Below are 27,863 nucleotides of genomic sequence, written 5' to 3'. Positions count from 1 at the left end.
AGTATACACTAAGAAAAGAGGAATACTGAATGGAAATAGTGTTCAAACTTCAAAGAATAACATCATTTGTATCATGGAGGCTGAAGTAGTAGCCACCTTCCTTCTGAAATAAGTTGCTTAAACTAATTCTTTCAAGTGTGGCAAAGCATCTGAGCTGCAAATCCTGCAATTTTACATTCAGAATATAGACCAACAGCAGAAGGAACAATGCGGCATAGTAAGCAATATATAAGGATAGACACCTCGAAAGAAGTTGGCTCAAAGAGTTGAGAGCAAAGACAGAGACATAATTTTTTCACAATAAAAAAAAAAAACGTCCCATTTTAAAGAAACATGATATTTACAAGACATATATACAAAAATCTTAAGTTGAGCAATTATACATCAAGAAGTATATTTACAGAGCAGAAATAAGGAGGATAGACGGACAGTACTGAATGTCAAATGCTAGAGAAAGTTGAGATGTGAGACAAAGGAGGAACAACATCCACACAAAGATTGTAGGAGAGCAGCTCCAGTAAAAAAGCATTTACTGGGTAGCTGCTGCTAACAGGACCATATTCTGATATTTGGATAGCCAAGAACCATGTACAGCCAAACAGCACATATACACAACTTCTTTTGTTCTTTTATAAAATCGCATAGATATGACCCCTCTTGCTCTTCCTGCTCCGGTGTATTTTAGAATAAATTCTAAATACCAATATTCTAGATAGCAAAGTGGAAAATCCAATGTCAATTTATGAGATTTCTGCAGACACCATAGTTTTGGAGTACTTGATATGATGATTCATGAAAGTTAGCTAATATGAAACTTGAGAGTTAACAACCAACCATGTTTCAGCTGACAGATAAATCGTCTCCTTTCTTCTTCACAGCCACAGTAGCAGTCTGATAATTTGACTTTACACTCTGCCACATATAAGGAATTAAACACAAGCATTATATTTCACAACCGTTACCACCACAGCAACAATGATGAAAAAGACCAGAAAAAATGATCCAGAATGGATCCCACTATTGGCATGATCCTGGGAGGCTTTTAATAACTCTTAAGAAACCCTGCTCCAATAAGCAATAAGTGGGAACAGGCAGGGAGGATATATCTCAAAGAATATAATTTGAGAAAAGAGCATCACAATAGTACATGATCTGAGGACTGAAAGGAGCACAGGTAAAAATAGAACCTAGAGCTCGCATGGTTAGTTAAATCCTAAAATCTAAACTATTTAATAGACACCATAACATCATCTGGGTACTGAAATTGTAATTCAATAGTATAGTACTCAATCTATTCTTTTATGTTTAACACAATTGTAGATATTTCAATTAAGAAAATTTCATATAAAAGGTGATTGCGTGTAAGATAAAGTAAAATAATGTAATAATAGATGGCTGGTTGTAAGAAAAAGTGAATAAAAGGTTGTGCGGAAAGATTTATTTATTGTATAATAAGAGGGAAATGATGGAAAATGAGGCATGCCTAAAATATTATAAAACAATGTGAGTAGAACAAAAAAAATAGGGACAAAAATGAAAGCAAGTAGAACAAAATAGTAAAAGGAGAAGGATTTTATTTTATCTGATTATTCAAACAAGCAAAAATAAGATCAAGATTGATAATAGTTGTACTAGTTCATGCTATTAAACCATCAATGATGGATTAGATAGAAAGACATGGAATAACGGAACAATTGCCTCCCCTTTAATCATTCTAACTCTAATAGTTTCCTCTTATAAGCTTGAATTTCAGTTCATACGAACATTACCGACACATATAACTCAAATATTATAGCTAATGGTAATTTCGAACCATGCATGGATAGCCTCTAGTATTAATGGGCTTGTGCAATTAAAGCCTATCTATTGACAATTTCCTCATAGCTTTAGTTCACACGAATTACCTTTCAATCAATAAATTTAATCTCTTCATTCCACTTAAGTGGAAGTTCATTGGTTACACTTGAAGGGAGTTTGTTAGGTACAATATTGAATTGAGCTTTTTGTAGCAGTTTATAAACATTTTCACTGGGCTTGTGCCACCCATTTGTTGGCGATTTCCTAAGAGCTTTGGTTTATAGCCCAATTTTAGCCTTCTTATGGAAGTGGCTGTTAGTCATAGGGTTTAGGGGCTTTCTTGAGCTTTTTGCCAAGGGGGAGATTGGATCATTTTCGAAAATGTAATACAATTAAATAACTGTCGGGGGAAAATAGTAGTCTATAGTCATACAATTAGGACTGCTAAAAGCCAATTCATATAAATAAAAGCATAAAACATGGGTGGAAGCCACAATTGACAGGATACATAATTTAGTACTCGAGTAATCTAGCTACATTGAAACTGATAAAGATAACAGCTCGGGGAAGGGGGGGGGGGGGGGGGGGGGGGGGGGGAGGAGGGAGTGCGTTCCACCTTTTATCTTTATCCAGAATTTTCCCTTTATGGACAACTCGTTTCATGGCCCTGTCTATGAGCAATATGATTTATGATCAAGCAATGTCTTAAATTAGTTTCTACTTCTCATTTTGCACATTATTTTAGTCATGGACGTAAAATAATTTCCTTCTACTAAAGAATTTTAACAAGAGCAACAATCAACACTTGACTATATCCATAACAAAAAATTCAGAAATTATATAATTTGGCTTGTTAATTGCATACATTTTCAGAAAGTATTTTAATTTTGGCTTATTAGTTGCACAAGCAAATTAAGGACCATTTGTATTTTACATAGTTACTAACACGAATACATGTATATCTATCGAGGAAATTTAAGAATTATCTAATGTAGGGCCAAAAGAATAAAAATATTTGATGCATGTTTGTACTTACTTACATCCAAGTACTGCCTTCCATCTTTCAATCTGATTACTTGAAAAAGAACTTCTTTATCTTAAAATTACTGATTATTAAAATTTATATTTTACTAATATTACAGGTTACTTGCATTCAACAAGTCATAAAGATTCTTATATAAAACATAATTAAAGACATCCTTTATTACCATGTAACAGGTTTCACCTTGGTCAACTCCTAATATTTACAAAAAAAAGGTTAACTCCTGATTATATCGTTCACAATAAATATGATTAGCTGTTTAATATCTATGAATTATCAACCTTAACCATTAAGCTATACATGTTTTAGCTTTCAGCTAAGGTTTTTTCTTTACTCTAGCTCTTCAGCTTTGAACAATCGAAACCTCTAAGCAACTAAAACATTACACACACCAAACATAACCTCGATTTCAACTGAACTCACACAAGTGACACAACTCAAGCATAGATCCATAGTAGACTAATCTACAACAATTAAAGTGCTCGGCAAATAAACTACCTCCAGCAATGAGATATAATAGAAATCCTCCATATGTTGCATCAATGCGCTTCCATCTCTAATGGCCCGGAATATATTTATCTCAGTCTGCAGTATTCTGTCTACTAATTCTTTCTCACCTTTCATCTGCATAATATGCAAAAAAAAAAAAAATAAGGGGAAAAAATTGATCAATATACAAACAAAAGAATATTGGGTTAAAATGGATTTTGTAATTTTGTTTTCCTAAGCAGATATCTTTTTTTTTTTTTTTTTTAATTTCCTTTACAGTTTGTGTATATAAGTTAATAGTACACTTTCACCACACGCACAATACGAGTAACAGCAATCAAATATTCTGTAAAAACATAAAAATAAATGAAATAAATGCTATACAAATCAGAGAGATGTTTACTAAATTGCTGAAGAATAATAAATTAAATATAAGTTCAGGTTTTATGTTGCTAACATACAAGATACTTGGCAACTTGCCAATCTGCTTGTGCTGATCTACATAAATCATACCAATATACTAGAACTATCTGAGATGTACCTATAGCACTGTACAAATGTTTACAATCTAAAGTCAACAATGAAATAAAAGAATGGTTTTTAAGTTAATACACATAGAACCCAGTTGTGAAGGGTACAGGGCATATGCTGGCATACACAGAAGCAATGCAAAAAATTGAGTGCAGTAATAATAGCTTGCAGAACCAAAACAGCTGATTCTAACTTTTGTAGGTTCCTACTCTAGTTACAAAGTGTTCTGATTTTAATAAGTAGAACAAAAGATGCCACAAGACTGGTACAGAACCTATTGAATGACCTAAGCAAGCTTTTGGAGCAATCACTGCGGAATTGGGCATTCATTGTCATGTTATGTTAGATGCATTTTTTTCAGAAAAAAACATTGAATGTTTAGGCATGCATTTTTTGAGAAATTTTGAACAGCATAAACATAATCGTATACCTTATCTCCATGTCTTAACTAATGGCATGTTTGGATAGCAGTTATGGTAAAGGGGAGGGGAAGAGTAAGTGAGGTGAAGGAAGGGAAGGGGAGAATTTGTATTTTCACTTACAAATCTTTCCAAGAATCGAAGGACATGATTAATTAAAAGCAAAAGGAAAATTGATACTTCAGACTTTCTACCCTAATCTCTGCCCATTCCATAGCCAAACAGGAAATAAAATAGACCCCTTATTCTCCCTGAATTTCCTTTCCCTCAGCTCCAAATTCCCTCTCATTGCCTTTTTGGGATGCTTAAAAAGTTTCAAGAAGCACTTTAAACTATTGCTTCATCTCCCAACCATTCTCAAGAACCGAGAGCCATTCGGGTGTGGAGAATGGACGAAAAGATAAATCAGTTGAAAAAATAAAAAATAAAATATTTCAAGTAACCCATTGGGCTCCTTGCTTCTGATTCTAATCACTAAATAGTTCAATTCTGTGCTCTAGGAGAGCTGGAACCAAAGACTTTGATTTCTGTTGTGTAATATCTACAACTAGTTTCAATTCCATGCCAGATTACCAGAGGAAATGGAATTTGTACCCATAATACAACCTTGTCGTATGTAGATTTAAATAACCATCACACAAGCCACTCTGCATATTCACAAATCTTTACCGGATTAATATTGTAGAGTAGGCTAAATCTGAAGTCTGATCTGATCATTGTCATGTGTTTGTTTCATCCCCAAGTTATTACTATCATAAAACTAGGAAACAGACCAAGTTCACCCCACCCTAATCTGCCAGTTGTTGGGTGACACCATAACTTTTATGACTATCGCAAGATGACGATTATTGCTAGTTTCCACCCGTGACCTGATGCTTCAAAGGGGGGAAATGAGAGTAAGCACTGCAGCCCTGGGAATCAATACAGATCCAGAATCTAATGAAGACTTAAAGGGAGCAGCTTAGCTTCTATAAAACTTCACATTCACCAAATATTTGCAAAGAAAGGACAGAGATGCATTCTAAACATTAATAGGCTTCTACAACTTGCCTCTTTTTCTTCTTTTATCCTTCAACTTTTAATTTCTTTTTTAGCTTTTAGAAACTTTACTACTCAAATTCTGATTTCTGCACTTGTCATCATTCTTATGAAAAATAGTACCATATATAGTTCAACATATTTCATACGAACACCAAAAAATTCTAATATGTACTACCTCAATTCCTATTTGTTTTTGACATTTACTATTCTCACAAGAATTTAGGAAATTGGAGAGAATGTGGTTAACGTGGTGAATGGGTGGGGAAAAAAAAAGTGGATAAAGTAAGAGAAAAAAAAGGTGGGTGGGTGAAAAGAGAGAGTGAGTGGAAAAGTGTAAAGGCAAATAAGGTAGTCAATGGGGCTAGCAAAAAACAGATAAAAGAAATAGCATAAAGAGCTTTAAGGAACGGACTAATGGGAAAAGCAATGTTATCAAAATCGCGATCCAAATCGTAGAATCGTGCGATTCTAAGATCCTAATACACCCCGTCAATCTGGATCGTCCATATAATCGGTCTACGGTAGAATCGGCCATAGGATCAGTAGAATCGGCCATAGGATCGGTAGAAGCGATATCGATTCTAAGATCGTATGGCCGATTCTACCGATTCTACAAAATAAGCTTAAAAGGAACATTTTTATCTTAGTGGACCTAAGCATGGGCTTGCTCATCTGGTTTCTTTCCAATTTATTTTTTATCTTTATTTTTTCCCCTTAATTTTTATTTATTTATTTATTTTTGTTTAAAATAAGCTAATTTGCGGGCCTACTATAGTTCTTGGTTGGTAGATTCCGTGGATCCAACCCTGCCTGATTTCGCTCGAATTTCACTTGATGTAGCTGATTATGTTACACTCGAATATTACTCGAATTATCTGATTTCAGTGCAAGTATGTAAAGTGTATATAAATTTTTTAATAATCTTTAGCGAGTGAAGTTAATTTCTTTGAATTTTATAAACAGGTCAAGCTCTAGTTCAACCTCGGTAAAAAAATAAATATATATATATTAAAAATAGGAGAAAAAATGATGTTGGTTGTGGTAGACCTAGTAACATAATTCATACTTGGCCATAATTTACTTTTTGTGAACGTATTATTGCAATATAAGATATTTTAATGGCAAAAATGATGTTTTTAATATATATATATATATAATGTATTTTTTTTTATTAGAATTAGAATATAAAATTAACAAGTACTATTATAAATTTAGATTGTGTATGTATACACTATCGTCATATCATCTATTTAAAAAAATAACTTTATAAAAAATTATTTTATATACTTAATTTAGTTTAAATATGAAAAAATATTTGATACAGTTTAGTAACTTTTTTTTTTTTTTTTGCAATTTTTGTAGGATCGGTCGATCCTACGATCCGATTTCACGACTCCATCCTACCCCCCCATCTTCCAATCCAAAGTAGAATCCCGTGATAAATTGGGGGAAAGTGTTAAGAAAATATAGGAATGGAGGTAATGTAAGGAGGTTTATTTTTGAGAGCATTGAGAGTGTCGCATAAGACTAAGACTCAAGTGCAAAGATGTGACCAAATTGTTTCAAATAGGTTGTTTTGTAAAGTATTATAAATCGACAAACCCAAAATTATCTGGTTCATGTGTATAAAAATACTACCTCCGTTATTATATGCAACTTTTGGGTATTATTTGTGAGATATAAAAAATTCAAAAGTTGCACATAATATGTAATAATATGCAACAGAGGTAGTAAATAAAAAAAAAAAAAAAGAGACCTCATCCAAGTTACATTCCAACCCCAACTGAACATTACATCCCGTGTTTCACTTAAAAGTTAATTGCTATACAAAGATACACGACCTAAGCTTCTTATAGTCTACTCTAACTACTCTAATAACATATAACTATTATACATCCTAAATGACTTTATTAAAATCAAATTTGCATCGTGGCATGTTTTGTGATTGACACATCACTTCCTTTCCTGCAACACCGCGATTGCTGCATAAACCTTATCTTTGAACCATCCTAAATGCTTATTAAGAGCATCAAGAAAAAAAAAAAAAAAAAAAGGGACACATAGAGTTTTTGGGAAATAAAATTTTGTAGACATTAATCAGATATAAATATATGAAGAGTTTAGAAAGTTTTTCCATAGATGAATAACATAGAGTATATCACGGTAAACCAAATAGTTTTTCCAGTTTTTGCATAAATGAATAACATGGATTATATCACCGTAAACCAAGTATAAATTTTTCTACATAATTTGAAAATTTACAATCTTCATACCATTGACAGCTCAAAAATAAATATAAGAGCCACTTTTTTTTATATACTTTATACAATCTACAAATTTTTAGAGGATTACGAAGAAGCTAATTATATCATGAAAGATTTAAATGTACCTGAGGTTTTTTTTCTTGCTCATTTGATAACTTCTACTTAGCAGGGCATTTTTTTTTTTTTTTTTTTTTTTTTTTTTTTTTTTTTTTTTTTGGCCTTCCCCCCTTCAGGATCTCCAAATAAGCAAAAATTGGGAAAATGAACAAAAAACCCTTTGGTTTCACACTTAAGCCTAATTCTAAGTTAAGTATGATTGATTATTCTACAATTTATTACAGTATTACCCTATGCATTGAATTTTTTTAATCTAGTAAGTGCAACTAAACAAACAAAATTTGAAAAAGTAAAACATAAGTAAAAACGAGAGATAAACCAGAACATACAAATTCCCTGACTAAAACATCAGGTGTTGCTTCCCCAATCACATCTCCTTGATAACCATCACCAGAAAGCTTGACATGTTCCTGAAATATTGCATACATATGAACAATCATATAACCAATAATGATGCCTGAATGCTAGCAGTCATATTTTACACGTATTACGGTGTTTAAGTATGTAAAGGGAAAGCATCTCCTGCCTACAAAAAAATCTATAAAGAACATGAAAAGTATATGAACGTACTGGAGCATTCTCCTGATTTCCAGCAGTCAAATTTATAGGCTGAGCCACATGACAATAACCCATCAAGCGAGGGACAGTTGGTATAATGTCTCTGTGGTTCACCACCCTCCAGCTATCTTTCACTCTCTACAAAGATTTTGTCAACAACGTACAAAAAAACATCAGTCAGAATTCAGATGGCAGCAGACTAACAGTTTATAATGTAAAAATCTAAAATTTTATAGTATTGAAAAAACTTGTATGAATTGTGTTCACTTTTTTCTCTTTTTTTTTTTTTTTTTTTTTTAACAATCCACTTAATTCCATTACAACATAAAGAAACTAAAGTCAAAATTTTGTTAGCAGACACCAGGAGTTTCAGAGTAGAGAAAAGGAACAGATTAGAAAATGAGAGGATGCCGCTAAGGGCGCTAACTAATAATCACCATGAGTTCATCATCAGCAAGTATTAATAAGATACATAGGCCTGCTTGAATAAAAAAGTTAATAGGCTAGTTATGTAAGCATACAATGCCTTTATAGTGCAAGATAGAGCGATTTATAGTCTGAACTTCTATCCAGTCAAATTGATACCGTTAAAAACATATTTGATGTCCTCTTATATGCCACATCAAGTTAGCAGTCATTTTAAGCACTTTGCTCAAAAAAAATAAAATAAAATAAAACAATAATAATAATAATAATCACCATTTATAATTTATAGAAATGTTGACCAAAAGTCCCTAGTTAAGATTCTACGAATCAAATCATAATTTATCATACTCGATACAAAATTAATCCTATTATTTGGGATAGCCCAAATAGAGATGTGGCCAATAAAAGTGGAAAAGAAGGTCAAATTTTTGCCTAAAACATATATTGATTATAAAGTTTATTTTATGGACCTTGCTTTTATCCTTTTAGTGATAGAATGTCCTCCGTACAACTTAGTGTCCTTTGATAATATTGAGTTTTGACGTGTTATAAATTAAGAGAAGCATGTATCCTCAAATAATATAAAAACATTGGATGTCTCTTTTCTCTTTACTGATTGACTTTGAGAATATGAAAGAAATAACTAATCAATAAAATAGTAATTCGATATTCTTGCTTTTGTGAGGAAACATAATATCACATGGTAATAAGAATAAGCAATGGTATTCTAAAAGTGGAAATGCACAAGAAAGAGTCTTTGACAAGGTTTTTCCTTGCACCTTTTGCTCATACATTTTACTTATTGAAAAATTATAATTTTTGTCGTCTTTATAACTGATTAGAGATCTATTCCCCGGATTGCATTACATGTTAGGATTGGGGTACTTAGACAATGGTCAAAGATTTTTTTTATTTATCTTACAAATAACAAAATGATGGTTCCACAAGTCGCACAAAGTGTCTAGAAAGCTCATTTCAGTCTCACTAGCATTCTCTAACCTCGAATAACTTTAATTTTCATACATTATTACGTGTGCCTCGTAATATATTTGTGGTTCATTGTTTTACTCCTTTTCCTGGTGTTTCATGAGTTTTGTTGTGATTGGATGAGGAACGTTGGATATGAAAGGCTTTGATGACTCTTATTTATTATTGTGGTTTTTATTTGTCTTTTGTTCTAGCTAAAGTATGCCTACTTTAGGTTGGTGTTTGGTCTTTTTATGACTTTATGGCCTACTTGGCCTAAAACTATTGCATTACAATGTGGACAACCTAACTTCTCTCCCTTATACATGTACATCAGAGCAACTATTTTTCCGCATGGCTTGGTTGATTGAGTTTGCTTTGGTTGATTGAGTTTCCTTGTGTGCATTGATTTGATTTGGTTTATTGTTTAATTTGATGATGTTGATGAGTTTGATTGGTTGATGATTTGATGAATTATGCTCCCTTTTAACCCATACCCCAAAAACCTATTTTGCTTTCTTTGAAATCTAAAGCCCTAAATCCAAATTCTAAATGATAAAATCTTTAAAATGTATAAAAAAATTTCTTTAAATCTAGTTTTTGTAAGTATTGTTCTTTGTTTTAGAACCTCTAGTGAACTGATACTAATGAATTGATGATTAGATTTAATTTTATTTCTTAACTATGAAAGTTTATGCATGAATTGGATGTCTTCGGTTAAGCTTAGAAGTCAATTTATTGCAGCTAGTAAAGGAAAACCTCTTAGAAAACGCATAATCTTGGGTTAGAGGGTTCGGGTAGGATGGAGTAGCTTTCCCAAGTGATGTACTGACGTCTACTAATTGAAGCCTCCATTATTTGGCCTCTGAACATTTCATGTGTGGTTTTCTATCCCTCATTGAAGCCATCTAGATCAAGAATTGGCATTATGAATCTTAAGAAAGTGACTCAAACAGTTATTTAAAGATGATTGAGGTAATTTATCATTTTATCTTCATAGGAGATGGTTTTCTTTTTGTATATAAGTTTGTTGTTAAGGGGTTTGGCATTTGCCCCCTTTTGCTACCCTCTATTTGTAACCTTTTCCCTTCTTCGCGTTACAAGCGCATTACAAGCCAAAGCCTTTAAATGTATTAATATTTTGACCCTTGTAGGCTAATAAAGTATGTTTCCCATTGATGTCAAATGGAAACAACATTTGTATATATTATTTTAAAAAATGAAAATGAAAAAGAAAAAAATAGCAAAAAGAAAGGAAAAAAAAAGGTAGTCAAACTAGTTAATATCACATATTAACAAAATATGTTAATATCCTTCTATCTCCTCTCCTCCCAAAGCAATTCCTTCTCTCTCCTCCCCCCAAAAGCAATTCCTTATCTCTCCTTTGCAAACCACCATGGCCAAACAAAAGATACCCTAGTTGCAAAGCATGTAAAGTGGACCCATACTAACCCTTTAGGGAAAGGAATTTGCTCGTGCGGTGGTCGCGCGATGGTGTTAACGGACGTACAGTGGCGGTGGTGCTAGTGGTCGTGTAGTGGTGTAGTGGGTGGTGCGTATGGTTGTGTGATGGTGACGGTGATGGGTTAATAGTGTAGATAGAGAAGAGAAAGGGCGTTTAGCGAAAAAAATACAAAATTACCTTTGATATTAACAATTTTTGTTGATATAGGATATTAACTTGTATTTTCTCGAAAGAAAAAGAGGAAAATAAAAGCTTCTTAAAAGTTGGAAGTTTGGTGGTTCATTTTCATAATCTTTTGTTGAATAATGGAAAGGATGAAGTAAATGAAATATCTTATTGTTATGAAATTGCTCCACTAAAATAGGTTTTGACCACAACTTTCTGAATTATGTCGTATCTTAAGCCTCATTACAAACTCAAAAGCCATCATGATTTGCAAATGGTTTTTAGCCTTTGTCATTGGAGCGAGTCACTTTCCAGGCATATGGTGAGGATGGTTTGCAATGAGATGGTTGAGTACTTTAGTGTTCCTCCTCCTTTATTAATTTCTCTTTACTTTTCTAGCTCCTAGTTGGATGCTTGTGATGTCACTTAGTAGAGCTGATTTGAACTTGGGGAAGGATGTGGCTTGAATGGCTGCACCGAGTGCTATTGGGTTTGCTATCTTGGAGTTTATTAAGCTATTTGTTGCTTCGACTATTGTCTCTTGTGTTTTTTATACTCTGTTTTTAGTTTTTTGTTGCATGCAAACTTGATGTTCAGGGTCATACAATCTAAAACCATTTGATTTTGTATCGATGCTAGTGAAGGAGACAAAGAGGTAGAAGGAGAAGAAATCAAAATACAAGAAACATGGTCAAGGAACCTCCCAATAAATCTCTTAAGGAGCATGGTAAACCAGATACAATAACTGGACCATTGAAAAAAAACTCGACCGTTCCGTTATGTAACGCCCGCTTTGTAACGGGTTTCCGACTTGCCGTTCTGAAAAAGGCCGTTATAAAACGCCGAGTTGAAATTCACACCCAAATCGGCGAGTTGGTCGTTCCGTAGCAGTAGAACGTCGTTGTGAAACTGTTACATTTGCTGAGTCAAAGAGTGACATGCTGCTCCACTTTTTGTCTGTTTTCAACATTTTTATAGCAGTTGTGACAGCTTTGTTCCATCACCTTTTTTACCCATTTATTTATTTTACCTTTATGGTGAGCTGTGACCCATTAGCTACCCCTCTTTACCCCTTTTTTATAAAATAGTCTTGGGGCTTTCTACTCCGAATTGAAATTTAATGTTTGTAATAGTTTTGGGGAAAATATGGTATAAATACAAAGCACGTGAATTAACAAGCTAAAAATTCTACTTGTGTTGTTTTTTTTTAAAATTCACGCCGCGAAATCCGCGATCCATTCTATTTAACCATTACGAGTCGTTTCTGCGACAACGCGACCGTTAACGCTAACGCAACCGCGACCGTGTTTTTTTCCATTAACTGGACTCCTCTCTAGTAATGTAAGAGCACATATCACCGCGAATTGAAGCCTAAATTCAAACAGTTTATCTTCGATGATTCTTTTGCAGGTTCACCGAATGATTGCCCTCTCACTTGTGTAGACAAATTTTATGGAGAAGTGTGACACTATGAAGCCCAACCGTGTCACTGATGATGCTATTAGACTTCGCCTTTTTCCTTTCTCACTACGTGACAAGGCAAAATAGTGGATACGAGATGAAAGTAATCAAAGTATTGGTTCCTTTGATATGTGGGAGAAGCTAGACAAGGGCTTTTTAGTCAAATTCTTGGGGCAAGATAGTGATTACACAATGTCCTCGTCATGGTATCCCAGAGTGGATACATTATATAATGGTATGACTCATGAGTTCCGCAATTGATGCTGCATTCAGGGGTTCCATCATAACTAAGAACCCAACCAATACAAAGGAGTTAATCGAGACGATGGAAGATAATGACAATTATCGTATTGGAGGACGGCGCAACACTAAAATGCACCACCTGGAACCAAGACCACCACTCGATTAACAACCTGTTTGCATAAAAAAAAAAAAAAAATTAACTACCCACTCCTAAAAGATCTAGTCTTGAGCAAATGATGGAGAACTTCATAGCCACAACCAATAATCCATCCAATATATACAAAGCTCATAAAAAGCCATATATGCCAACTAGCTTATCAAGTTGGCCATATACTAAGATTCCGGGTGCTTTTCCAAGGGGCATCTCTAGCATTGCAAACCAATTGGAAAATCCTCCTACAAAGGAGCCATCAAGCAAGGTTGTTGAAAAGGCAATCACCAATGAAGAGGTGGGCGACAAGGATGTGATCTAGGATGTCACACAAGTTCCCTTTTCGCAGTGATTGGCTAAGCCAAGTTAAAGAAGAACTACGGGAAATATCTTGACATATTGAAGAAGCTCCACATAAATATCCTGTTCCTTAATACAATAAATGTCTTGTTATGCTAAGTTTTTTAAGGATATGTTCTCTAACTAGAAGAAGCTCAAAGCGAATGCTCGCTTTTGGTCGCTGAGTGTAGTGCACTATTACAAAACTCCATTTCAGTGAAGCTTGGGGAAATAGAGATTAAAAAGTCTCTTTGCGATCTTGGTGCAAGTGTGAGTCTCATGCCTTAGTCTATCAGCAAGAAGCTTCAAATGGGTAAACAAAAGCCCACACGCATCTCTCTACAACTTGCTGATAGAGTGGTGAAGTTTCCTTTCGACATACTTGACAATGTTCCTCTTAGCGGGGAAAATTCTTTATCCCATGCGACTTTTTTGTTATGGAGATGGAGAAAGATGCACTAAGTGCCTATTATCCTAGGTAAGCCATTCCTAGCCACCGCAAGTGCAATTATTGAATGAAAAATGGCTAGATTATTTTTGACATGGGTGATGAGAAAATGGAGTATTCACTCGTCAACTCTATGGGGACTTCTTCTATGGGGGAAACCATGTTTAAAGTTGATGTTCTTAATGAGTTGCAACAAGAGCAAGTAGCATTGGCTAGATCAGATCATGCACTCGAAACAGTGTCGAGGGAAGTGTTGAGGAAGATTGGGAGACTAGGGAGTACAAGCATCTACTTAAGGAAGCAAAGGTCAGTCATCACTCCAATCAAGGAGGTTCTTAGCTTGTGTGGGTGTTTGGAGGATATAAAGTTGGATTGAACCCGTCATTTGATTATGGGGTGGGACTACCACATTCCCAAATGAAATCTTCTAACCCTGTTTAACCAAGTCTACTCTTATTTAGGAATTCATGACTTCCATGTTCGTATCATCATTCAACAAGTGGAGAAAGTTAATTAGCAAATCTAAAGAGGACAATTGCGTGAAGTCGACGTGCATAATTGCAATTAGGATGAGTAATTTCTTATTCTAACCCTTGTAAACACGAGTAGCTTATTTATTTTATTTTGCACAACTAAAGCGAGATGCTATTCATATATGAATGAGTTGGTTTAGAGAGATGTGTGGTAAGATAAGATGATTCTGAATGCTTGAAATTTATGGTGGTTTTATAATCGATGACGCGCATTTCTTGTTTTCCACTTGTTTTGATTCGTTAGCACATGTATTCTTGCTTAAGGGGTTCTCTTGCTTCCTTTGTGTTTCATAGTTGACTCATTGGTCTAGCTTAGGGGAGTTTGATAAGTCATGTGTTGTGCGTGTTTTTAGAGTCCTTTTAGGTAGTTTTCTATTCTAGATTAGTTGATCATAGATTATTTTAGCTTGATTTGGTTTAGCTGAGATCATATGATGCTTGTGGGTGATTTCGTTGTTTTTGATGTATTTCAGGATTCACGAGGCTAATGATGTTTAAGGTCAAAGTGAAGATAAGCAAAGCTTGAGATGCCAAGCTCCAGCTACACAATGAGTGTGTTTTAGAGAAGTAAACTTGTAATTTGAAGTCTAGAATGAGGCACGCCCATGCATACTTGGGGCATGCCCGTGTGTGTCGAGTGTTCCATACCAGGTGCTACATTCTAAGGAAGTCACGACCATGTTGAAGGCGGGCATGCCCATGGAGTAAAGATACGCCTAGCAAGTCACGCCTATGCCAAAATGAGGCACGGTCGTGCATTGACGAGTGATGTTGATATATCGTGAGCCATAGAAAGAGACACGTCGATGTCTAATTAAAAGTTTTGAAGATAAAGTTCTTGTTTTGATTATTTAATAGTGGCACGGACGTGCCTTGTGCAACACGCCCATACCTAGTCGAGTAGAGGCGATTTTAAGTAGTTTAATTTCCTTATGTTCTTGATAAGTTACCACAAGAGCAAGTAGCATTGGCTAATTCAGATGATGCACTTGAAACACTGTTGATGGGGAGTGCTGACGAGGAAGATTAGGAGGCTATGGTATACAAGTGTCTACTTGAGGAAGCAAAGATCAACCTAGTCATCGTTCCAATAAGGAGGATTTTAACTCATTAAATGTTAGGGAGAGTAATATGCCTCCCCCGGTAGAATTGAGCCCCTTCCCTCTTCCCTGAAATATGCAAATTAAGTCCTAATAATAGTACTAATACATAACCTGTTAATGTTATTGTTAATGCTGAACTTGATGAATAAAACTTGAGCAATTGCTTGCCATTTTACGAAAAAATAAAAAAAGTTATCGGTTACACCATTCATGATATTAAGGGTATTAACCCTTCATTTTGTATGCATAAAATCATTCTTGAGGACCATCATACCTCCTCCATAGAACCTTAACGACGACTAAATCCAAATATGATGGAGGATTGGAAGTAGTTATAAAGAGGTTCTAAAATTGCTTGTTGCAGATATTATCTACCCTATCTCGGATAGTATGTGGGTGAGCCCTATACAAGTAGTCCTAAAGAAAAGAGGTATCACCGTTGCCGAGAATGGCAAGGGTGAGGCGGTCCCCACTAGAACTGTAACATGGTGGCGTATGTGTATAGATTATAGAAGATTAAATAAAGCCACCCGGAAGGATCACTTTCCTCTTCCCTTAGTTGATCAAATGCTAAAATGGTTGGCTAAGCATTCCTTTTTTGTTACTTAGATGGATACTTTGGCTTCCTTCAAATTCACATTCGTCCATGCAATTAAGAAAATACTCCCTCCGTTATTCTAAATGCATCACTTGGTGATGCGCCGAGTTTTAGGAGAGTAATATAATATTGTGAGTGAGTGAATAATTTATTATAGTTAAAGTAAGATGGGGACCATGAAAAAGAAAGTGTGAGAGAGAGTAGATATTTTTATTATTTAAGTGAGGACCATGGAAGAGAGAAATAATAAAATAATTTAAGTGAGGTTTAAAGTAAGAGAGAGAAATGATAAAATATAGTATGAAGTTACCAAATATAGAAGTGATGCATTTAGAAAAAACACCCATAAAAGGGAAGTGATGCATTTAAAAAAAAAAAAAAAAAAAAAAAAAAACCGAAGGGAGTACTAATTTTAATGTCCCTATGGCACTTTCGCTTATCGAAGAATGCCATTTGGACTACAAAATGCTATGGCCAGGTCTTATTGAAAATTCAATGGAATTTTTATGATAACCTCTCCGTCTATGGAACATCTTTCGATATGTCTTGAAATTATGAAAAAGTTGTATCCCATGACATATACTAGGTGATAATGGAATACTAGGTGCAAATTAGTTTAGTTCAACTAGATAACTAAAGAATGACAACAACAACAACAATAAACTCATGTTACAAAGTTTTTATTTTTTATGCCCAAATCTAAGGTCATATGACTCATGAATTTATGATTTTGTCCATGAAATTCAAATGGTTAGATAGCATTTTAAAAGATTTATAAATTTTATTTTGTAAGTGATATGTCCATTTTATATAGTGATTTACCCCCGTCCATTTTATATAATGATTTACCCGTCCCTTGGTCATATTTAGGAGTATTTTTGGCTCTACAAAACTATTTTTTATTACTAATATGCGTTTTCGAGTGTTTTCGTAGCTTTGGTATTGTTTTATAGGAAATTGCAGATTTGGAGCATTTTCTCGGACTTATTTGGACCACTACGAGCATTGGATTAGGATCGCATTCATATGACCATTTTCCGTAGCCCAAGACCGCGTTGGAGTAATCAAACCGGTGATTAAGGGCTCGGCGAAGAAGAAGAGATCGGGCAATAGACCGAGTCATAAAGACCCAAGGAGGAAACCCGGATTGGGCCAAGAAGGAGCCCAATTGAGAAATCCATCTTGCTCGGATGCTCGCCCGACCGGGGAGTGCCCTCGCCCTTGGGCCTGCTGGGTGAGCGACAGAGAGGCACCAACCGAAGGCGGGCCCGGTCGGGCGCCTCCAATTTGAACAAAATACTAAATCGAATCCAAAACTGACACCCTAGCACTTTTCCGGCTATATTTAAAGTCTATAAAAAATAATGATCTGATTCTAATTGGGGTTAGAAAGTAGACTTTAAGAGCCTCCAACGATATATTATAATTCAATTTCAACTCCGGAATCAAAAGTTATGGGTTTCAGAAAATCAAACTTTTTTGCAAGAGTAGAATGGGTGTAGAATTGTATAATCGGTCCGATTCTACTGATTTTACCAGCGATTCTACCAATAAACGATTTGGGCTACAATTTAAATCGTTTAGGTGATTCAAGATATCCGAATTGCGATTTTAATAACAATGAAAGGTATTAAAGAAAAATCATATTAGAACGGCCAAACATGAAAGTAAATAATATATGAATATTATAGTGAACAAAGGGGAAGAAACAAAAAAGAATACCTCATTGTAAGCTTCTGCAAATCTTTTATTTCCGACTCTAGGAGATCCAAAGTTGTACATAGTAACAGTTATAGCCCCGTTTCTAGAGCAAACAAATAATAGTGATTTAAATACTAGACTATGACAATATTCAATAAGTAAAATGCTAGTTATCCATGGCAATTATTTGAAAGGAGCTATTACTCAAGATTTCAAGTGACATAGCAGCAAGAGCACTTCAACATCCTCTATAGAATACAAGCTAGCATCCAAATGAAAAAGATGGTTATCCTCTATAATAGTTGTTCAGTTAGAAGCACCATCAAAATTAACAAGAATAATGTGTCCACGAAAATTGAGACATTTCTATGTTCTTATATCCATAATTTACTACTAGTTAATATCCGGTGATCAGAATTGCCATAATGTATTAACAAAGCACTCAAACACCGTATGATCTATCATCAAATTCAATAAAGATCTTCAAGCATGCCACCTTGTGAAATACCGACAGTTATGATAGCATGGATATATGACCTTCACAAAGCATGTAGCATAAAATGAGTGAACTCACTTTGCTAATTGAGTTGAACTAAGCTCGAGAGAAAGTAAAGTTGCTAAAGCACCACCAAGACTATGACCAGTGCAATAAATATGCCATTTATGTTGTGGTTGTTCATCATCATCCCTGCATCACATTGAATAAACCTATAAACCTGAGATACAACACTGCAATATTGCATACATAGCTATGAATTGCATGTATACCACAGACAGCAACAAGCAACTGACTAATAAGATGAATAAATAATTTTAATCCCCTTTTAGCAATTAGACATTAAGATGAAGAAATGATTGAATGACTTACATGATACCAACAGCTTTCTTGATAAGAGCCATAATTCTGGTTCTAACAGAATCATATGCACTCAGAAATCCGCTATGAACCTGAAATAACCATTCCAATTGGCAAAATATGGAATGATCATAAGACAGGCAACTATCTAACAACAACAAATTAAAAATGAGTCATACCTGAACTTCTTCCTTGAAATCTCCACCAATTCTTTCAGGATTTAACCTGTAAGAACAGCATTTTGAAATTATTCATCTCAAATGCATTCATACTGATATTCACAAATGCCCCATGACAAAACACCATCAATTCACAAATCACAAGATGAGAGGACACGAACAGCTCAATATCACACAGATACATACACAAAACCCCTCTTAACAGCACTGCTTTGAAGAATGGCACTAATATGTTAATCAAAAACTTTACCCAGCAGGAGCTAGCATTAGATCAGTCCGCAAGTCCTTCCATCTTGCCTAAAAGTTCAGCAGTTAGATTATTTCCATCAAGAAACACAATGCACTTCAACATGAGCATTTTTTAGTAAACAACCTACTTGTTCAGTACCCCTGAATGCAACAACTAATCTTTTCCTCATACAATCACGCCAAATTGCTACCTGCAGCCTTTTAACTTTATAAATCCACAGGAAATCATACAATACTGAATGCTAAGCTATTTACTTGGCAAGCATGAGCCAGAAAATTACCTGTGTATCTGTAGTTGAATTGTCCAAAAAACAGAGCTTCTCAAAATCTGATTTAATTAAACTTGGCTTGCCTAATGCAGTGGCGAGCATAGCCCAAGCTTCCATGGCACTTTCAGCAGTTGAAAAAAGGGCCCTTGTCTCTTCAGCTCTCTTTTCATCCAAACCCGCAAGCCCGTCATTCTTCAAAGAAGCTAAGATATCATCATTCTGTTTTGATAAACCGTCTTTTTTATCTTCAGAATGCTCCCCATTCAGCGATTCCTTCTTTAATTGAGGGCTAGCAGCAGACAAAATCATAAGTGCACTGAAAATAGAATCAGTTTGCTTCAATATGTCCTCAGTTGCCTTCCTAATATCAGGAAGTGAAGACTGGATCTTGCCAATGTTAAGTGGGCTAAAATCCGCACCAGTATCATTACTAGAGTCCTTTTCTGGAGTTGCAAGCCCAGATTCAATATAGCCCGCTTCTGCCACTTGCTGTGACTGAAAGCCAATATTTTTTATTAAGTCAAAACCATCCCATTTCATTTTATCAGGAATAGGGATCCCTACTTTCTGAATCACAATTTGATTAATAACATCAGCAAAACTTCTCCAAAAATCTATGTTTGATTGTGTAGTATCACTAGTATCATTTGATGAAAAATCCTCCGCATAGTCTGCATCACTGGATTTTGGACTTTCCAAGGATCCTTCAGAGAGGTTGTTTGATGATGGTGGTGCATCAGACTCACCAGAAGATTCACTTGACCCTTCAGCTGCCTCATGCTTAACAATACTTGATAACCAATCTTGATGCAAGTATGAATCATTCAATGATTTTAACTGACCAAAAGCAAATTGTACAAACTGGCGTACTGGCACACTTTCAGATCCAGCAAGCATTTTTATAGCTGAATCAACACCCTTTTGACTAAGAAATTCAGAAACAAAAGGTATCTGCCACCACTTTTTATCTTCATCAATTTCACCAAAACTCCTATATTTGACCTGAAAAGAATGACATGTGAAAATAAGTTCTTGAATGGACTGATCCTACTCAAATCTTGTCTATATATGACTCTTATGGAAAGAGTTGGTGAAATAATTTATACAATCATGCAAAACAGTAGACAAAGGTTATCCCTTCATAAAATTAATTACACCCAAAAACTAAAGCTTCAGAAATAATAATCTTTCATTTTAAAAGATTTTCAATATTAAAAAATTTATTTCTTCTTCCCATAGTATGTCTGTTCTTCCCTTTAGACATCATTCCTAGTTACTCTCCTAAATTGATTAACTAATAAAACTTTACAAGAGCTACTTTAACAGACAAGAAATTTCATGGAAACCAAATATGTTAAGATTATCCTAAAGTGATCCGTAACAATGAGCATTAAAATCAAAGCAATGGAGATCAGAAAATCCTAGACATGAAATAATTTCAGTGTCGAAGTCTTTAATTGTATTAGCAACTAAATCTATACGACAAGATTACAACTAAGAAACACAGAGAAAGTTCATATTTGTTTTCACCAAAGCCATCTACTTCATTGCTTTCCAATCTAAGGCACGGGTATACTGAGACCAGCGTATAGCCGTATATAATTCAATATCTGATAAAAGAGGGCACCTACAATACATTGAATTTGCAAATGACGCAAAACATAGTACACACGTGCAATAAAGAAGCTCTTGATATCAGGTCCAATTTTTAAGGCTTTTTCTATATGACATTTTCCTATTCAATTGAGTATAGAATTTCTCTACATCAGCACAGGATTATTTAAACCTCATATATAGTTTAACAGCAGCGATAGTAGTAGAAAAAGATTGGAATTGTTGAACATATATATGGTGACTAAAACACTGAATAAAAGGTGTAAATCTTTTTATGTCAGTGGCCAAAATAAATTAGTCGCTGTTGTAAATTTTTTTCTATAACCACATTGTTTAAATTGCTTCCTAAAATTAAAACTTACCTCTAATTGTATCTTTCCACCACCTCCCATGCCTTCCAATTCCAACAGCAACTCATGTGAATTTCCTATCAAAATATACTGTTATCATCTCATCACTGAATGAAGTAATTCTCAATCCTTTACTCTTAAATTGTCTCTTCTATTAAAAAGACTTGCCTCCAATATTACCTTAAAATTACCCAGATACTTCATATTGGTAGTTGAAAAGAAGACAGAGTTATTCCTTTAACGCTTAAATTTTCATTAGGAATGGGGACAAATCTAAATGGACAAATTTTTCAACAACAAAGCCTTAATCCCAAACATTTTTTTTATACTTAAACAAAAGCAATTTCAAACAAACAAAACATAGCATATTACGGCCAGATACATTTTCTTTTGAAAGATATCACAATCTATGATGCTAATCAATGTATAGTTTAAGCAGAGCCAAACAAGACTGAAGTTTAAACAAATTCATGATAACAGCCAACTTGTGGAAAGAAGAACAAGAAATTAGAGTTCGTACCATCACATAAAGCTTCTAGATCAACGCCTGCATTTCCCATACGCTTGTGTGGAGTGACAAGATTTGCATCCCAAGCTGCCACCTAGAGAGTTCACAACAAATGTTACAGACAAGTAAGTAAATTATAATAACGCTTTCCTCAAACCTGCACAGCTTTCTAAATCTTATTTATTGTTTTATTTAATTTGGTGCTCACTGCTCAGAATCCAAAATAATGGTGTTTGGAATGTGGGAATGGTACTTCGGGGTTAGAGAGTAGGATGGAGATTAAATTTGGAATTCATAAAAATAAAGGCTATCCCTTGTTTGGTGTGTTGGGGAATTTATAGATAATAGATATATGTTTCTAAGAGACCCATGCAGCCACTTAAACGATCTACCAGCTTATGAACTAAACTAGTCCCTCATACAACTCAGATACTTCACAGGCTAACAACCAGGTGATATCCATTGATCATCATAGAACTTATTCATTTCCATGAGAAGAGAGTAAAGTTGACAGGATGTAACGCTATATGAGAAGAAGCTAAAGGAATGACCCACACGGGTTAAAGTAGACAAATTTGTAAACTATTACCAACTATCAAAAGTTTGCTGCATTCTGCTGGAGCAAGAGGTGCAAGCAGCAAAAGAACTCAAGTAGATAACATTTATCTATAAATATCTTAAAACTTTGGAAAATTTGTCGGGAATAAGTCAACCTTTAGTCGGTCTTCTCAAAATAAGTCAAGTTTTTAATTAACTCAAAATAAGTCAAAACCTTTTAGGATAAGTGGTAACCTGTTATATGGGTAAAATAATGCCACGTGTCAAAAAGTGGTTGGCCTGTTTTAAACTTTAAATAAAAATTAATTATTTCAATTATTTAAAAAAAAAAAAAAAAAAAAAAAACCTTTTTTTTATTAACCCACTCCCCACCACAGAACAACCACCACCTCCCGCCGGCCGACCACTACCCCCTAAACCATACCAGCCTGCCGGCAACCTTCACCACTCTCCCACCGCCGACCCCCCCCCCAATTGCGGCCCATATCTTCCTCTTCTTCCCCCTGCCACCGCCCCCTGGCCTTCCTCTGTGATCATTGTCCAAATTCTCGTCCCCCACCCCGACCCCTTTCTCTCTTCCTCCTTCCCCTCACCACCCTTTTATCTCTCCTCCTCCCTAACCAATTTTGATGAATGTGTGATTATTTTGGGTTTTTGAAAAACCCAGATTGTTGAATCAAAGAAGGTGAAGGGCAATAATTAGAGAGGGGGAGGAGAAAATTGTTTGGCCAAAGATCAAAGAAAACGTCACAGCTATAACTCGTCAATTGAGAAGCACCTGATTTATTTGCTTTCAAGCTCCAAAATAATGAAGAATCCAAGATCCACTGAAAGTGGGGAAGGATGAAGCTACTAAGAGGATGATTGGGTAGAATTCATGATTGAAGAATGAAGAGGTAGTGGTTGGTTTTGGTGATGGCGGCAGTTGAAATAGTGGCAGGGAAGGGCAGCGGGGTTTGGTGGTGTACTGGTGGTTGGTTTGGTTGTTAGTTTGGTTGGGGTGAGTTATGGTGTTAAAGAAGGTGGTAACCTTCTAGCTCTTTTAGTAGCAGGTTACCGGTAAAAAAACACATTCAAAGGTCGACTTATTTTTAGTTAATCAAAAGTTTGACTTATTTTGAGCAAATCAGGTAAAGGTTGACTTATTTTTGACAAATTTTCCTAAAGCTTTAGTCAAATATCAATTATTGAGCCAGAATGCAATGATTCCGGCAAGGTTGTTCAACATTATCCCTACATATTTTTATTAAGGCAGTTTCACATATCTTGTATAATAAAATTACATTTATTTCAATGCCAGAAACACAGTAAACTAGTAAACTGATCTTCAGTTTACTTTTACCTGAAGAAATGCATTGGATGAAAGCTTGATATTCACAACAAATTCTTCGTTCCATGTTGGATCTTTTGTGCTGAAAACATCAAAAAGCAGAAAAACATGAAAGTTCTCAAACAAGTAGTCGTATATAAAGGCCATTAATCGTTAATATTTGTAGTATTAGTGGTATATGTTCTTTCATGCATATCAATCCAGGTGTTGCATTCTAAAAGAAGCGAAAAATCAATAGCAACAGTTCACCAACTCCCATATCTGAAAAGATGAGGCTATTAGAAATTTGCGCTGCAGAATAAAAGAGATAATTTGGAAAGAAAATGAACTACCCCCATTTTGTTTTGCTCTTGAGCACTTGACCATCAAATTCCATGACAACATATGGATCGCTAGTTCCCTGACATAAAACAAATGTGTTGAGAGAGGTGGGGAATGAAGTATGCAGAAAATATTATCCAAAAACCGAAAAAGAAACATAAAGCTAAAGGAAAAGGCACATAGTGCATTAAAAAAAACATTAAACATGGAATTCATAATACATATTTATAAGTCACAGATAAGACAAATTCATAAATTAAAGCAGAAGTGACCAGAAGATTACAAACCCATGGATCCATGGCTGGTAAATTATAGCCTTCCTTCAACTTTATGAACAACTGTCCATCATATATTTCTCGAACAAATGATCTGCAAATATGAAATTTCTTAAGCACATTTCAATTTTTTGACCAAAGTAAATCTTTTTCCTATTTCTTGTGAGTTGTTCGTTTATAATACATAAATTGTTGCAAGGGTATTATCCTAAAGAAAGTTAAGTTAATTGGCTCTTTCATATGCAGTTTGAACCCATATTACAGTACTAAACCACAAAACAAATTGGTAACTTGGAGAAAATTGCTTTTAAGTAATTAGAAAAGCACTACACTGACTTGTAATTATTAAAATTGAATGCCTATGCACCAATATACTTCCTCACTCAACAAGTCTATTTGTGCCTTCAGTTCATAATATTTAAGCCATTCTCAACGGCAACACAATAGTACTTCAATTTATTTTTTTTTTATTTAAAAAAAAAAACATTAAGTTCCATCAACAACATTAGTTTCTGAACACCAAAACCTTGCTAAAACAACTAGAAATTCTACGAAAGTTGAGAATGAAGCCACTATGCAACAATCATGAATTAGTAAGATAAATGAATGAAACAATAACAACAATAAATGAATGAAACAGATGCCAAATTCACAAGAGAGATCAAGAAATGGCAACGATAACAACAATAACAATATGAATGACACCAACAGTAAGACCATAAGTAAAACAAAGAGAGCAGTGGACTAGTCTAAGGCCCTGCTCTCTTCACTTTAAAAAAAAATAAATATTCAATAAAAATAATAATATATTTTAATCAACAAAAGTCAGTAACTTCAAAGAGCAAATATAATAGGCAATCAGTAAAATTAATTTCAATTCACTAAAAATAATTTAACTTCAACAAAAGTCATTTCACTTTAGCAAAAAAATAAGGCGAAGAAAACTGGGCCTAAATTAACATTAAAACAACCGGAAATATCATCTTCTTGAGAATGTAGTTGACAATTGACTAATATGAGTAATCATTCAAGCAATTAATCCCTTAAAAAACCATCACACAGTAATAAACTCGAGAAAATGATCACGCACTCGGAAAGATAAACCGTCGTACAACCAGCAGCATCGGTTTCTCGTCGTCCAACATTATCCTACACAACATAAAAATGTTCAATCAAATTAAACATTCTCTCCGAAACTAGAATTTCAAATGCATCTTATCCAAAACTACCTAATCAAAATTACTCAACTTAACAAATATTGTACTTCGTATAACTGCAAAATTCCTAATCAAAATTGATGCAACAAACAAATATAATGATATTAATGGAAGAAAATTACAGGAGGAGAAGTATAAGCTTCGAAAGCGAAACCGGCTAATATGACCGCAAGATTAATATCAAACGCAGGACGCTCTATTTCCTCCACAATCTCGACCTTGTCAACGTGCAAATTCGATTTGCAAGAACAATACAGAGTGCAATTTCGCGCTCTAAAATTCCCAAAATCGGAGCCAAAAACCCTAATTTTAGTAGAGGGAAAAAGAGGTTGAAGTTGAAATCGAGGAAGTTTAGAAACTGTGATCGATCGATTGCGTTGGAGTTTGGAGGAGAGAGAAAATGGATAGTGAAGGAAACGGAGGTGTAAGGAAGCAGCAGTCATGGCTGACAATGGAGGTGAGAGAGTGAGAGCCACAAAATTGATTAGCGTAACGGTCAAAAAATAAGAGTGAGGTTTATTTTATTCCTTTAGTTAAAACTTGAAAAAGAGTGTTTGCGCCAAAAAGTGGTGGCGTCGTACTGTCGTAGACGTAATTGTAAGTTGAATGTCCGAGAGGAGAATGAGAGATGATGGTGCTGCCAGCAGGCTCGCTCGGCTCGGTTTTGGATCTGGTGTCCGGTGGAGTTGGAAAGATCTAGTACCCTCCCCTTTAATTACATTTAATATCTTTTTACATAAAATAATTCAATCTTTGCACGATCTTATTTTAATAAGCTAACCTTTTGACTATTCAGCAATTATCCAAGCTTTATACCTCACTAGATGAAGCTCGTGGGATGCACTTTTTTTTTTTTTTAAACCAAATAATTTTTGTATTATGTGTCAAATTTTATTATTTTATTCGTTGTACGTTGTATATTATTTAATATTTTTATTTTAAAATAAATTGTGAATTTTCTCTCATTGGTTATATATTTAGATAAAACTCCTAATTTTAAAAGATAATATATTATATTTAATTAATTTCAACTTTAAAATATCATTCTTAATTTTGTTTATGTGGCATTTGAATTATTTAACTTTAAAAGAATTTACAAATCTCTTATTTGATTGGCTATCACTAAAATTTATAATCCTACATGGCGCGTTAAGAAAATCTAATATCATATCATATCACTAATAAATAAAGCTAGCATCAAAAAAAAAAAAAAAAAAAAAACTAATAAATAAAGCTGGACTCGCAGTCAGGCCACGAGGAAGCGACACTTGACATTCCGGTTTTTGCCAAGTGTCGCGACACGTATGAGATAAATAGGTATTATTGTGACACATATGATGCTAAATCAGCGATTTTTGGATAGATTTTTGAAGATAAAATTGTTGCATAGAGTTTTATTATCGATAAAATTCTTATATTTCTTATGTAAAAAATTAATAATAATTTTTAACAAATCCTATAACTCAATTCTATTTTCATTATCAAATTCATTTTAAAAAATTCTATAAAATAAGATCCATTTATAATATATTTAATCACAAACTTTTATACGTAGCTAGCCAAACCGTGTCACCAACTATTACAAGATCAGAGTTACTTCATTAGTGCTATAGGGGTTACTTAGCCAGTGTTATAGTGGTTACTCAATCAGTGTTATACATAAGGGTAATTTAGTCCGTGTTAAGAGATTATTCAGTTAGTATTACAGGGGTTACTTGATCAGCTTTATAGGGGTTACTTTGTCCAGCCAGATGGTGTGGTTAGTCGCATACAAAATGCATTGTTATTTAATTCATTTAAAAAAATATTAGAAAGTCAGTAAAATAAGTTTAATCAGTAAAAATAATTTTAGTTTGGTAAAAATACTTTCAGTTCAGTGAAAAAATTTAAGTTCAATAAAAATAATTTCAAGTCAATATTAACATAGATATCTATTCACAAACAAAACTATACAAATTACACTCCATATGATATTGTATGTCTAGATATCCTACATTATCAGATCGAATTATTTGACCGTATTTAACATTCAAGTAAAAATGTTATCTTAAAATTTTATCAACCATCTCAGCATCACCCGGGCACAAAACTAGTCACTAATATATAATGCCGGTCTCGCAGCCAGGCCACGAGATAATGACACTTGACATTCTAGTTTTTCACCAAGTGTCGCGCCATGTAGGCAAAAAAATAGGTATTATTGTGATACATATGATGCTAAGTAAGCGATTTTTGGATAGATTTATAAGATAAAATTGCTGTATAGTGTTTTATTATCGA

General features: G+C 34.4%; 1 protein-coding gene across 2 annotated transcripts; it reads right to left on the bottom strand.

Moving 5' to 3' along the window:
- Positions 1-354: 354 nt before the first annotated feature.
- LOC110727342 lies at positions 355-26,471 on the bottom strand. Of its 2 annotated transcripts, none has more exons than XM_021906906.1 (19): positions 25,706-26,471; positions 25,457-25,515; positions 24,379-24,460; positions 24,103-24,170; positions 23,783-23,852; positions 21,895-21,976; positions 21,387-21,451; positions 19,423-20,412; positions 19,270-19,332; positions 19,143-19,189; positions 18,893-18,938; positions 18,726-18,805; positions 18,432-18,545; positions 17,879-17,960; positions 8,271-8,396; positions 8,030-8,110; positions 3,338-3,463; positions 835-912; positions 355-751 (listed from the first exon to the last, which is right to left on the bottom strand). In XM_021906906.1, the coding sequence occupies exons 1-18, from the start codon at positions 26,024-26,026 to the stop codon at positions 841-843; spliced, it is 2,574 nt and encodes an 857-aa protein (XP_021762598.1). In that variant the 5' UTR covers positions 26,027-26,471; the 3' UTR covers positions 355-751; positions 835-840. The 2 variants fall into 2 exon arrangements, with proteins under 2 accessions (XP_021762598.1, XP_021762597.1); XM_021906905.1 differs by having other exon boundaries at positions 355-708.
- Positions 26,472-27,863: the final 1,392 nt, after the last annotated feature.

This window comes from Chenopodium quinoa, unplaced genomic scaffold (assembly GCF_001683475.1).
Source record: "Chenopodium quinoa cultivar QQ74 unplaced genomic scaffold, ASM168347v1, whole genome shotgun sequence".
NCBI lineage: Eukaryota > Viridiplantae > Streptophyta > Magnoliopsida > Caryophyllales > Amaranthaceae > Chenopodium > Chenopodium quinoa.
This window is presented reverse-complemented; position numbering and strand designations above follow the sequence as displayed.

What these genes read in the sequence shown, in the direction of transcription:
- LOC110727342 (XM_021906906.1), bottom strand. Translation starts at nt 26,026, where the DNA reads ATGACTGCTGCTTCCTTACACCTCCGTTTCCTTCACTATCCATTTTCT. An exon ending in AAGAGCAAAACAAAATGGGG is followed by an intron (nt 23,853 to 24,102) that starts GTAGTTCATTTT and finishes TGATGTTTTCAG; the next exon opens with CACAAAAGATCCAACATGGA. An exon ending in CTAATGCTAGCTCCTGCTGG is followed by an intron (nt 18,939 to 19,142) that starts GTAAAGTTTTTG and finishes CTGTTCTTACAG; the next exon opens with GTTAAATCCTGAAAGAATTG.